The sequence below is a fragment of the Mixophyes fleayi genome, chromosome 5 (assembly GCF_038048845.1).
Source record: "Mixophyes fleayi isolate aMixFle1 chromosome 5, aMixFle1.hap1, whole genome shotgun sequence".
NCBI classification, from domain to species: Eukaryota; Metazoa; Chordata; class Amphibia; order Anura; family Limnodynastidae; genus Mixophyes; species Mixophyes fleayi.
In genome coordinates this window covers 207266802-207281521 of record NC_134406.1, presented here as the reverse complement: position 1 = coordinate 207281521, position 14720 = coordinate 207266802, and the positions used below count along the sequence as shown (strand labels likewise).

Below are 14720 nucleotides of genomic sequence, written 5' to 3'. Positions count from 1 at the left end.
GAAGCACTAAGGTATTAACTTTTTGGACCGAAAATGTAGGTTGATCACGGATCATGCTCTGTTGAAATGGATGGCTGAGAATAAAGACAAGTTAGGACTTTTTATGTTTTGTTTATTTTTGGAGCTGCTAAATAAAACTAGCTGCAGCTACTTGAACCGAGGCACTGGACTGGTGTGATATTGTTTGGCTGATGCATGGGAAGTGCAGCCGTTTACCCCAGGAAACGGCACCGCCAACCTGCTCCCCAAGTCAGCATAAAATCTAGTTCTTCATGTACATCTAAGCCAAGGTAGAATAAGAAACTTCAGTCTCTCAGGGTTACTTTTATACAGAAAGTGCCCCTTAGCTACTGAGCTACTCCTTCTCTTACCACAATATATACACTTTGTTGTCTGTTGTGTGTGATTGTTCTCCTACTTCATGAATTGTATCCATGTGACTTTCCAAATACTGTAAACTTCTGTGAGTTGTCTAGATTCAATAAACAGAGAAGCAGAGCAAGGTGTGACGTACAGCATTTATTGGCAAAAAGAGAAATAGTGAGGGCTTAGAAGCAATCATAAGGTCATCAAACAAAAGCAAGATAAAAATTCCTTCGTTTTCATTTTAATTTGATTATCTGCAAAACTCATTTTCATGAATTTCCACGAGATTCCCTATTTTATATTCTAATTTGTGTTGACTGGAAACCATGGCTGGTGCAAACTAGAAAAGCAGATTATATTATTTTCCCAACAAGGTCAATACATTTTTATTTCACTATGCAGAAACAAACAAACATTCACTATGTGTCGTGATGCAGCAGACAGTGTAATGGAATTATTTGCAGGATTTGGAACAATATATATATAAGGTGGGATTTCTGTACAGGTTAAGGCTTAGCTTTCAACTAGATATTAGATGCAGAGTAGATTCTAAAATAAAACATTTGTCACCGACAATGTAAAGAAAGTCAACAATACAAAAAAATCAACATAACAAAATAGTGTGATGAACAAAGAATCAAGTAATTAAACTAAGGGCGTACACGTGTTCTTTCAAGGAAATACACAGAATGTACACATCTAAGATTGCCAATGCTGATTTTAGGTCAGAAGGGTTCAACTTAACAACATAAAAAAAATATTGATTTCAAGTTAAAATACTAAAATAATTATTACCCCATATGTCATTAAATGGGATATACAAAGCACACTTCATCAGCATTTAGTCTTACAAGATTTAAGGATTTTTTTGAATTGGATCATAGTAATAAAACCAGGTAAAACAAATGCAATATTCAAGTGGTGTACTCAATTGTGTTATTGGCACGCATAAGGTGTGGTAAAACATAATACTCAGTACCTATACTATGTCTAGTATTTTATGATAATTATCGTTTCTTTTGTAAACAAAGGCTTACCACCTAACAAATGATGCATTGATCAGAAGAAGGCATTGACTGTATATGTTCACGTATTATAATATTGTGGTGTACGTGCAGATATAACTGGAAACTTATGACATGTAAAATAAAAAAAATGCTGCCTTTTTATATTTGCTTCATGCAATACTGATTTAATTATGCTGAATTGCATTGCTTTTAATGGGAAGATATGTCTGCCGATGTCTTTATAAATAGTCAAGCTAAATCCCTCAGGACTGTAATTTTCCCCAGACAGAAGTCAGCCAGGTTCTGTCTGTCGCTCCGCAGAGGTGCTTGTATTCCTAATGGTGTACATGACTGAGCTTGTTTTCAAGCTCCGTTATTCCTGCAAGCAAGACAAAGGCACAGTTATAGCTGCACAGTAGGAAATTGGCATACTCGCTCTAGATAAAGCACAGTGGGAGAAAACACTTCTAGCATCTCAGATGATCTTTTTTTCAGGAAATTTGACAACCTGCCATTGCTGAAGCCATTTCAGTAATAACATCTTTCAAAATATATCTGTTGCAAATAGAAATGAGCTCAGAAACCAAAACTAATATATTTTCCCTTATTATATACTTCACAACAGTATAAAATGCACACAGCACAAAAAGTAGAAGCCACACTGCAGCCACTTGTGGTCATTCAGCATCTGCAGCACAATGCAATATTTAGATAGCATGTTATTAAGTATATGATAAATGCGGACATGGGGTTAACACTAAGTGAAAGAGGTTGGGACAAATACAAGTTCATGTCTTTTTTTTAAAAAGAAAAAAAACTGTGAAAGTGACTACTGCATCAATGAAATACCGATGTAATAGTAACTCCTTTTTAAAACATATATGACAACAGAAAAAATCAAGAAAGCAATCACTGGTCACTGCCTCAGACCCTGGGATGTAAAAAAAAAAGTTAGTCACCTAAGGTGAAATATCACTAAGTATGTGGAGAAAATGCATATTTTTAGTAGTTCTTGCTTTGAGTACAAGTGGTTTAGCACGGCTACTGCTTTTATATAAGTGTTGTATTGTATATTTACAAAGAAAAGCTACGTTTTACTTTGAGGTTATAGTTTATAAAGGAATAAATTACAATCGGGCTTTGGGGATTTTCATTCATTTTAATTATTTAATTTATAAGTAGAGATTGATCATCAAAATATTACTCCTCTCTCCCAATATGCATCTTAGAAACGGTCCAGTAAGTACCATGTACAGTATGCTAATAGCTCAGCTGGGCAGCACTGTGTCTCCCCATTGCTGCTCGCCTGACCTACAGCACAGTTTTCCACACTTCTTACTGCACTAGATTGCTGTAGTAGAACAAAGCATCTGAGCTTAGCATAGGCTGAACACAATTTTGCCGTCATGTTGCCGGGTCTCCCATAGGGGGGCGGCTGCGTAGGGGGGCAGAGCGCAACAAATCACATCATTGAGGCCTTCTTCATGCCCACTTCCTGAGATGCAGGAAAATGGCCTGCTCTCCCGCGAGTCCTAGCCTGGAATTGGGGAATCTCCCAGACATTCCGGGAGAGTGGGCAAGTATAGCTGAACAGCATGATGGTCACAACACATGAAAGAATATGGGGTGAATAAGGAGGAAGTGTATTTCAGTCTCTATGTAGTTAAAATTTTCCTGCTCCCCCAGAGACAGTTCCTCTAAGTCTAATATGTATTTATAGGTTAACCAGCTATTAGAAACATTTATGTGCCCATATGTAAAGATGCTGACAACCATTTTCTTTGCTGTGTGTGCACAACTTTTAGTTTGCACCTACCATGTATCAGGATTCTGCAGAAATTAGACAAACATGTTTTTGTTGCATATTCTACTTTTTAAACATAAATATGGTTATGGTGTAACATGTCACACCACTTTCTAAATATGTTCATCATTTCACAGTTTCATTTTCCCCATTTTCTTGGTCTGTTTTATAAATATGCCTTACTTTGTCTCCTAATAGTTAGTGATACTTTGCCTTGTCAATGAATAAAATAAGACAAAGTGACAGGACACCGTGCACAGATGAAACCATGGTAAACACGACATATGAAACAAAATTGGTTAAAGAGGCAATTTCCTTTTTTTTCTGTTTGTAGCAGTACTAAAATATATATTACTGGTACCAGCAGAGTGAAAATGTAATTTGTGCAGATACAAGCCTGCTTAAAGATGATCATTCAGTACTATGTGAAACTGCCTCTTTAAAGCGAGGCAGGATGTGCTTGTATCAGCCTGTTAAAAGGTAGTTATAGTAAGCATTGGGTGTATTTCCACTGACTGTAGACAGCATACAATACCTGACACACATAAAATCCATAATAAAGGTACATTATGTATAAATGAATTGTATTCATGCAAAAACAAAAGAAAAAAACCTGCAGGGTTGTCGATAGTAAGCAAAGGGGAGGATGCCTTTTGCACATGCCAGCCTGCAGTGTCCAGGAAAGCCATGGATGCATCTTACCTGTGGTCAGTCCTCCCCATCTTCAGGTGTGATCTCTGTCTCTTTATGTACCACTACTTTGGTCACTGACATGTCAGGGTGCTGCTCTTTGGCCTCTTTAATTGCCTGAGCCAGCGCCTAACGCAAGAAGAACCAAAAGGGAACGGAAACAAAAAAGGGGTGGAACATGCATGATCAGTGGAAAGGTGGATATCCATGAGAAAAGTACACAATTTACAAATGAGGAGACAATTAAACATGATTTATTCAGAAATTACGTGTTGTAAGTGCATAACAGTTGATACTTAGCCCATCCTTCTTAATAAAAGTTTTCATATGGTATGACAATTAAATCCTATTTAAGTTACTTGGATGAAGTTAAAATGGAGACAGAAGGTCTGGGTATTTATACTCTGACACAACAACAGGTAATTAGTAGCAATAGAAAAAGGTGAAAGGGCTAAATATGAACTCTGTTTACCCCGTTTCCTGCTGATCAGCCAGTCACGCTGTGTTACTGGCAACTCTAGCAGCCGTGTAAATATATAAAATGCTTTCACTCAGGCTACTTTACCTGATCGTGGTCAATGTCAGCATCTCCTGTAATCACTATTCGCTTTTCAATTCTGGTCTCTGAAATGCCTCCTTTCACAGTCTATGCAGAAATGAAAATGACCATAAAATACATGTATCAAGAATGTAGTCATGTAACGATATATTACTCCCTTATCAATCCTGAACATTAACTCATGGTAGCTGGCCCTGAAGTTTCACACTCAGGCACACTCTGTGCAGGTAGAGATAAGAAACACAAAATGTGCAAGGTAATTGAAAGTGGTCTTAATGTAATCTCATGAGGGCTGGTGCATTAGGCCTTTACTGGGTTTAAATTAGATTCTCCTTTTCAAGCAGTAATATTCTAGCTAACAAACCCCCAAATCCCAGCACAATATATCCTTTTAACAACAAAATAATAAGCAGTACCTTGTTATTTACTGCAGTAATTCTTTTTTTCTGAAATGCTTGTCAGGTTTTAAATATCCTATTGAATATTAGGTATTCGTAGGTAGGTTTCATACAAATATAATGTTCTTAAAATTACACAGACGCCACCTGACAGGACAAGATATAACCAACAATATCAGTTTTTGGAGTCCATGGTTTTAATTCCTTAATGGGCAAGTCATTTCCTCTGTAAGGATGCCAAGGACAGCTGACATTTCAATAGATTCCCAACAGTCCAGGTTAGTGTTAGGAGAAGGCATGTTAGCATTAGATGAATGAGTACTCATTTTGTATATTAGCACAGTCAACAGCTTGCTGCTGATCACTGTGCAGTCCTGGCAGGACGTGTCCCCTTTCAGGAGCACTGACATTAAAGCTGTCCAAGACATGGGAGAGGGAGGATAGAAGAAAACACTGGGCACAACTCACAAAGAATGGGTAGACATTATGTAGAAAATCCACAGCACAAAATGAAACGTAAAAGTATATTATGTGTATTAAAAACCAATAGTGATCTACTGTAACTAACAATAAAGGTCAAGCAATGTGCCACTATTGATATGTAACTGTTCATTTATGAGGAATATGTTTGAGTATTCTGTATAATCTGATGCTATACTTCCATTATCTATGTACCTCAATACAATGCTGTATATAAATCTAGGTTTCTTTATGAAGCTTTTAGTGAGAATTATCCATACAATAATGAAGTGTCTGTGAACAGAACTAAGTCCTGTTTGTAAATCTATGGACAAAAACTTCTTTAAGTAAGCCTCTAACCTGGTTTTAGTGCACCAAGAAGCACCAAATTTATATTTTAGACTCGGATGAATATGAAATTATTTTTCAAATATTTTGACAAATAGTGAAAATAGTCTTAACAATAACTATCATATTACAATTAAGCAGGGGGATTTTGAAAGCAAGAAACAAACTGACAGTGAATCAGCATTCAGTTGGCAAAACACATCTCTTTCTAACACAAATAATAAAAAAAATTCTTCATATTTCAGCTAAATGCCAAACTAAATTTTGGAACCAGAAGAGGGCAGAAAGAAGTTCAGTTGAATAGTGTTTTTGAAGAGCTGGATGTCATGGGACTGTTATTAAGAGGTCAGGTGGAATGGGAAGTAACAACATACTCGACACTTTAAAGTGGATATGCTCTTTAAAGCCAACATCTGGTTGAAGGACACAAAGCATTTGCACTATATAAGGTGAAAAATTAGTGTCTGTAACTAATAAAGGAATTTTCTCGGTTTTCTCTCTTTATATACTTTAAATACCGTGCCTTGAAAAAAGGATATAGTCCAAATACCTTTTTTCAAACTTAAGAATTTAACATCATGGAATTAATTCATCTTTGCAGATTCTCGCATGCAAAAGAAAGATAATAGTATTTATCACCATTAGACAAGAGATAACATGGATATGGAGTATTATTTGTCTATTCGTCCTTGCAAAATTGCTCAAGCTGAACCAGGTTAGTTGGGGAGCAGTGATAGACAGCAAGTTTGAGGTCTTGCCACAGATCTTCAAGGGATTTAAGTCATGACTCTGCCTAGGCCACTCAAATAATCTATTTTCTTCACTTTAAGACACTCCAGTGCTGCTCTTCCACTGTGGTTTGGATCATGGTACTGTTGAAAGAAAATGTTCTTCCCAGATTGAGCTTAATGGAAGATGGTAGCAGGATTATGTCCACGAATTGTCGGTAATGGGTGTGTAATATTCATCTTCCCATGGACCTCGACAAGATTGCTCGTTCTCGCTGCTAAAATGCAATCCCATACCATGTTACCAGTGCAATACTTCATGGTAAGGATGATGTTACCTGGCTGGTGTGTAGAGTTGTACCATATAAATTCTAGCATTCAGGTCAAAAAGTTTCACTTTTGTCCTATCAGACTTTCTGCAAACTGTGTGTAGTATCTTCTAGGTGTCGCTTTTTGCTGGCAAGGATATGAATTTCTATTTTTTCCTATGGCCTTTTATAGGAGGAAAACTCCTATAAAAGTACGTTTTGTGGAAGACTTGTAGATTATAGACAACTATCTGTCGTCACAGACATTGACTTCTGCAGATCATTCACAATTGCTCTTTTCTTTTTAAACAAGTATTTATTGCCGGTCAAGTAAGATACATTACAGAAATCAAATACATGAAATACCATATAGAAAACATTAATTGAGACACTCTCTGTGTCTGAAAGAGAGTGGAAATTAGATTCTGTTGAAGTATGCAAAAAGAATAACCAGTGATTTTTATTTAAATTGAGGAAGAGACAGAGCAAGAGAAAGAAAGAAAAGAATAATAATAAAAAAATAAAAAAAAACAAAGGAGGAAAGTACAAGAAGACAGAAAAGAGGGTGTTGTGGCAGAGACCTAGGGTAAAAGTCCAAATAGAAGGGAGAGGAAGAGGTGAATGGAAAATGGGGGGGGGGGGGACACCTATGTAAAGGGGGAGCTATATTGAAAATAGGACATCCATGGATCCCAGACTTTGTTAAAGGTTTTAGAACAATTACGTATAACGCTGGTCATGTATTCCATACGGTAAGTTTGCCATATGCTATTAGTCACAGCGTTGATGGAGGGAGGAGCAATTTGTCTCCAATCAATAGCAATTTGACATGTGGCAGCTGAGATAATGTGGCGGGCTAGTTTATTTTGATGCCTAGTGGCTGAAGGGAATCCCAGAGGTAGAAGAAAATATTTTGGGTCGAGAGCCAGGGAAATTTGGATCATAGTTTCTATCCTATCTAGTCCTTAACCTCACGCCAAAAGGAGGTCAGTTTTGGGCAATCCCACCAAATGTGTAGAAATGAGCCAATTGTTCTTTTCTTTTAAGTATTTTTTAGGTCTGTAACAAAGTTTAGATAGGAAGCCAGATATAGGCAGTGTGTCTTTAGTTTCATACCTCTTACACGTCTGTACAGTGGACTACAATGATGTTTGCAATCGTTTTGTGCCCTTCTCCAGATTGGTACCTCTCTGTAATCATGTCTTTGTCATGTTTGGAGTTCTCTGTCCTCTTCATTTTTAAAAAAAATCTTGACAGAGGGATCAGTATTTATATTTACAAAATAATTGATAACTTTCTTACACAGGTGGAGTCAATGAAAAAAATGCTATTACTTCTGAGGTAATATATGACAACTTTGAAAATCTACGATTGCAAATATGAGGGGTATGAATATTTTTTACATTTAATAAATTCTGTATTTCATTTTTAGTACATTTTAGGTTTCTGAATATGTATTTTGATGTGACACTGTACTTGATACTTTGTGGATCAGTGCCAAAAACCCTACTTCAATTTATTTCAAATTCAGAATCTGCGGCAAAAAAAAATGTCTTCGGAGTCTGAATAAGTTTTTAAGACTTAAGGCACTGCCGTTTTTATTGAGCAAGGCTACATTATTTTTAATTGGTTGAAAAGCTTTCAAGAATACCTTTTCCTGCACTGAGTTTTTTCCCATGATACTTATACATATGCTTTGAATGATAAATAGGGAATAAACCAGTAACTTTGACTATCAAAGGAGTTACATTCTCAAGACTATCAAATCACTGTTCCTGCCAGAATAAATGATCACAAAACTGCCTTCAGCTAATTCGATTCAGCCTCAGATAACATTTGCCAGAGGGTAATCAAGATGAGAACTGCAAAGTCTTTACTGTTATGAAGTATTAAGAATGGTGAAAAATTAAGAATACAGGCACAATGGCTGGATATTGTGCATAATATATATAACATGAAGAGACAAATCTAAACAGATGTGATGTTATTTGTAATATATACAATATACGGCTTGCAATAATCACCGTCTTGTTGTCTTTTTAGTATTGCTGTAGCTGTTTTTGTAATGATCTAACAATCTAGCAGGTTTAATGATGCAAGAGGTCATATTATAATGGAACAATGATTCCTTGATAACTAGGCTTCACTAGTAGCCAACTATGGCTACAACAGCCTTACAAAAATCTGTTACATCACACAGTATAAGTTTTATACTTTGAAGGGATGGTGTCGACTGAAAGGATGATGGCAAGGTCATAGTGACACCATGATCTGTAGAAGTAATCAATATTGAGCATGTGGAGTTAAGAATGTGTTTTGTTACGGATGGATCACTGAGTTTAAAATAGACTTGATAGGATAAAGCAAAACATTATAAAACAGGCAAACATTATATTTTGAAGAATCAAATGTAGAACCACAGAATCTTGTGCATACATAGTGGACAAACACATAATTGAATTCTTTGGAAATAAATCATGAAACAAAAAAAAAAAGTTTAACCATTTTTTTTTTAGAACAGTGACCATGTCTTTATCACTACTCAGTATGCACTTAACATACTAGAAAACAATTTATACGTATGTTTGCAGTATGAGAAGCATGGATGGTGACCTATGAAAGCACAACATAAGCAGTCTGCCATGAGTTTGTACTAGATCTGGAAATGGTGGGATGAAGTATATATATCTAGGCGATTAACTTAATCAGTGAAATCAAACGTTTTCATAGGGTGGGTTTGTTATACCCACAGCTTAATGACCTGTTAAACTAAATATATAATACAGTCAAACTATATACTTATATATAAGTAACCTATTTTGAAACTTAAAAGGGATTCAATAAGGCAAATATAATAACATGGTAAGGTTACAATTGGTATTAGCAAACTGGATCAAAAATCAAGCAGTAACAGGCTCTGCAATTTTAACTTTGGTCTATTTTAAAAATGTTACAAATCATTGAAAGTGGGCATGACTCCGCCCCCTGCTATGAAATTGATGGCACTGGATGGGGGTTGGGCTTGGCTTGATGATGCCATTAAGCCCTGCCACCACTAAGACCCGGGAGGACGCCTACTCTTCTGGGAGTCCTGGAGTACTCTTCGAAATTTGTGAACCTCCTGTAAATTCTGGGACAATCTATGTTTTGTAACTACTAAGGTAGGGATGGAAGGAAAGGAGAATCACCACCATTGTTTTCATATAAGAATACAACAATTCATATCTCAGAATTTAATTTGCAATATCAGCCGCTGCTGTAGTGGCATGAAAAAGTGACAGACGCATTCATAACTGTCTGAGTGGGCCAGAAAATGTATCCAGTAGTAAAAATAATTAGGCACCCATGCTAGCCATCTCTGCCATATGATTCCTTACCATGTGTATATATATATGGAAATATGCCATCAAGACTTACTTTGGTAATGTGTGTAGTAGTTGTAGTGCCAAGAGTTTCTGAAGTAATTGTCTGAGCGCTCATTAATACACCAGGATCTGTGTCAGGACGAGACACCATCTAAAAACAAAGTGATGCAAGTACTTGGATTTAATAGCAGCATAGACCTGAATCAAAAATTGCAGGTGCAATAAAAATGATTATAAAACCACATGTTTTGGGGTAGGGAAGGGAGCTTTCTTACTGAGCAGCTGTACTGTATGCAAGCGGTGAGGGGCATATGGCTTCCCAGCACTCAGTTAGCTATAGAGCTATAGCAAGCCTAAACACACCCTATATAATCCAGCCTGCTTTTCATAGGACAAATGCAGAATATGTAGCATAACTTGTTTTTCTCAAATATTTTAAAAACAAAATCAAACTTTTTTTGTTAACTAAATAAAATCAAATGAAATGCTGGCAAATAGTATCAGAGATAATACTATATGGATAACTATCATATGGTTTGTCTTTGACTGATATGGGGTTATTTTTGGCATCACCTTTTTGCCCTATTTAATCTATTTGAAGAAGTCATGGAACAAATACATTTTCATGTTCTGACACCTTTATGTATAGCGAACAACAGAGGCGGAACTAGCGAGCTGTGGGCCCCAGTAAATGAGGTGGGGAAGATGGAATCGGGGCCCCTGATCCTCTGCATCTGCCATGCAGCGAGCCCCATTATCTCCATGGGCTCCAATGCACGACACCTGCTGCACCAATGGTAGTTCTGCCACTGGCGAACAGTATACAACAGTGTTGGGAACATGGAATAAAAAAAAAAAAAAAAGACTTCTTGCTCTTGCTCTGTACATGTGTCATTGTAGTCTCTGCGATCTATGGATAGTTAGTTAGCTAGTCATTGACTCAAGCAGAGAATGACAGTGACATCTAGACTAAGTGAAGATACTAACCAACATTGTAAACCTTTGGGGGATAAGAGCCAATATTATAATCATTATTATGATGTTTCTCTATTTATAAAAGTGAAATATTACTTTCATTTCATTATTTCATTTACAAAATCTGTTTTATTATATTTTATACATACACCTTACTTTAATAAGTTTGGATAAAAAGTATTTGCTTAACATGAATTTAAGTCTGATTTAAGTTAATGACCATTATGTAAAAGAAAATCTGAATATGAATGCAGTTCTGTTCGTTTACCTTTGTAATCATTTTAATGGCAATGAATATGTAGACAGGTAAATGACTTGCGGTAATACAAAAAATACACACACATATATATATATATATATATATATATATATATATATATATATATATATATATATATATATATATATATATATATATAGATTTAGAGAACAATTGCATTGTTATAAAGGGATTTTGTTAATTAAAAATGCCACCATGTACAGAAAATAGGGGGATCCCATCTGTTAGCTGAATCCAAGAGTTAGGTAGGTTTGCGGTTCTTGGGGCTGGACAACAATAGAGCTGTTTGAAAGCTGTCCCGAGAACTATTGAAAATTTTGGTCTCTGCTAAGGAAAACAAGCATCCCCTGACTTCAGGTAAAGGGAGCGGTTATATAAGGGTGTGTGTGGGGAGGCGGGGACAGGGTCCCCATTTGCTGTATGTGTGGGTATATTTAATTAACATACTACACTAAAGATTGTCATAGGCTTTCATATCTCAGTACAGTTCGGGTAATAGTTTTGCAATATCTTGCATTCAAACACTTATAGCTTTCAAACTAGTGTTGGTTCATTGGTGTAGAATCAAAGTTGTCAGGGGGGATAACTCATAGTTTCAGTGAGATAGATGGGCCCATCGGCAGTACTGCTTAGACTATACCATTGTTTATACTATTTTTCGGTGGGGAAAGTTGTTCCCTCTGCCACAGTATAGCAGGATATGTTATGTTCATTAGTGACAGCTGATACCAGCAGTTTGATCATTATTTCATGGCTCCACATTATTAACTTAGATTTTATTGCAGTAGTATCTTTAAACTGCCCACACACAAGCAGATCTGGTCAATCAATGTGACGCGGACCAATTTGTTGTGATACTGCTTAACATACAGGCCCAAAATAATAGTTTTTCATTGACCAAAATCCAGTTGTGATTAACTCATTTTTGGTCATGCTCCTACGAAAATCTGACTGATCAATTGCCATGTTTACCTTCTTCTTCAGTTAGAAGCCAATCACACTACATGAGGTAATCTGTTACCCAGTCAATCGATGCTACTGGTGTGTATATTGCCAGTTGTGCATTAATGGCCACATCTGCCTCCAAAACCTTCAGCTTTCACAAAATCACTATTAGACAATTCCATGAAATGAAAACACTGGAGTAATGAAAAGCCACACAAAGCATGGAATTCTGCTTTGGATAATGCCTTATACTGAAGCATTTTATGCAGAGAGAAAACAAAAGTGGCATGGATGCAATATTTTTAATATCTAACTAAAAAGAACAATTATTGATCTTAAAAGATACCAACACGTTAGTTTTACAGCAGATTGCACCTGGTTTTGCTACTTATGTTGTGGCAATATGGTACAATACATTTCTGTTTTTAAGCACAGGTGGGCAGTTGTAGTCCCCATATGTAACAGTTCTACAAATCCTCTCAGCTTCACATTAAGCAACAAATGGCTGTGAATAAAGAGAAATGCAGTCCAGCAAGAGATCTTTGTTGTATTTAAATTACAGCAAGAGCTTGGCAATGCAGTGCATTCATGCACAGATTACAGAAAAAAAATAAGCAATGGGAAACATGAATTACATCAAATCTCCTAAAAGTTATGTAATTGATGTGTGCCAAGGTAGACTTATGGCTCTACTGGTGTTAGCTAACAAAGCAAATACAAATGTCTGCAAATTAACAATTCAGTATCTCAACTCCAAAAATGCCACATGCCAACACTTAAGTCTACAGGACAATATACCATCACCAAGGTACAATGGGGATTATTTAAAGCCAAACAGCTCTATGCAATGGAGCCCATAAAACATTTTTACTCTGTTGTTTCATACCATGCAAGTGCTTTTACGCTGTCTTTTCCAATTTGCAGAATTGTAAATTATTACTGTGGATGTAAGGCAGATGTGGGTATATCTTCTAAAAATGTATCATTTGTGTATAAAATGTATGTGAAATATTTCACTAAGTAATAGGAGGTGACATATATGAGAACGTTATCTACATTTAACGCTGGAGCATAATTTTTGTACCATGCAAAAGACCTTGTTTTTCATGCCGACTAAGTTATGCTTATTGGTGGTATGATACAAATGAAATTCTGGTAAACAAATGGCTACATGGGCAAGTTTTCCAGTCATGAGCCAATCACGCTACAGGAGGCCATCAGCAATCTGGTTAATTGGTCCTGTGTTTATTGACAAATTATCCACAACTCCAGTCTTTTATCAATTGGGTTGAATGAACCAAAAGGAGAAATAATTAGCAGAAAGAACTAAACACAAATTCCGTGAAATGATACTTAAACAGTTCAATATTACTTGCAAACTCCACAAATATGAACATTTTAGTAAACAGATCAATTCTGCACCTTTGTGGAGCGAAGGAATTCAATGGGAGTATTTCAAAATAAAGACAGTGGTTGCCTCAGTCTTTATTTTGTTTTATTTTACCTCTGATGATTCATATGTAATGGTTTTTGTTTCTGTATGTATTACAGGTACATCCTTGGTAGAAATGTCAGGCTTCTCTCCTTCTGCAATAGTGCCAAAAGTGATGATCTCCGTTTTCACAAGGGGTGACTGAGAGCAGAGAAAAAAATGGCATGTTTTACATGACATACTCACCTTTCACAGAGAACAAAATAAATCATAGTCGTTTAGTAAGCATGAAAATACATCAAACATTCTTTTAGTTTATTTATGCTTTCCTATCTCCTAATATGACACCCAACTAATGATTCCGTAATTTTGTAAAGGTCTGCAATCCTAGAATACATAAACAGGATATGTGAACTGAAATACACTTAAAACATGAAAAACATACAATTTCATTTAGTTATTGCCTTCTCCATAATTCCGCCAATATGCCAGGCAGCTAGCCCCACCCATTCACTTCCAAACTCATGGCCCTTCGGTTTCCCTTCACCATACTGTATACTTATTTATGCCATATTCCAGGGATAGGACACAAACTATTGTGTGAGATTTAATGAAATCAGATGTAAAGGAAACAACCAAAGATAAAAAATGTCACCCCCGATTAAAAAGCTAAAATTTTGAGAATGAAAATATGCCATTATCAAGATATTATTGCCCATTAAAAGGCTTATTTATTAGCACAACAATAAGCATAAATGTGCTGCAGCTTAAAACATCCAATCAGGTATATACTATTATTAGTTTGTGAGCAGTCTAATCAAACCAGATCAGCTGCTATGGCTTACATTAAAATGTACAGTACAATCTGCTGTTTGATGCATCCATGTTATTAAATAAGTCTTTAAAGATAACTTGTCACAAGGTCTAACATACTTTGTATTGCCTCATTACATAGTGTTCTCCTCTGACACCATTCTCCCTGGAGAGAGCAATTTAATACAGTGTGCCTGGGAGAAAACAGCATATGCTGACTTGGCTTCTGAGACGACCTGTCAG

At 36.2% G+C, this 14720-nt stretch overlaps 1 protein-coding gene across 20 annotated transcripts in view; it reads right to left on the bottom strand.

Annotated features, from left to right (window-relative positions):
- Window positions 1-499: 499 nt before the first annotated feature.
- Window positions 500-14720, bottom strand: part of EPB41L3 (erythrocyte membrane protein band 4.1 like 3) — a 131336-nt gene continuing 117115 nt past the window's right edge. For 18 of the 20 annotated variants that reach the window (XM_075213341.1, XM_075213336.1, XM_075213338.1 and 15 more), the window contains 5 exons: window positions 13737-13865; window positions 10085-10183; window positions 4433-4513; window positions 3880-3996; window positions 500-1752 (listed from right to left, as the gene is read on the bottom strand). In XM_075213341.1, the coding sequence (XP_075069442.1) occupies window positions 3886-3996; window positions 4433-4513; window positions 10085-10183; window positions 13737-13865 (420 nt within the window). In that variant the 3' untranslated portion in view covers window positions 500-1752; window positions 3880-3885. The remainder of the gene's footprint in view (window positions 1753-3879; window positions 3997-4432; window positions 4514-10084; window positions 10184-13736; window positions 13866-14720) is intronic. The other 2 variants (XM_075213339.1, XM_075213340.1) reach the window with 2 other exon arrangements.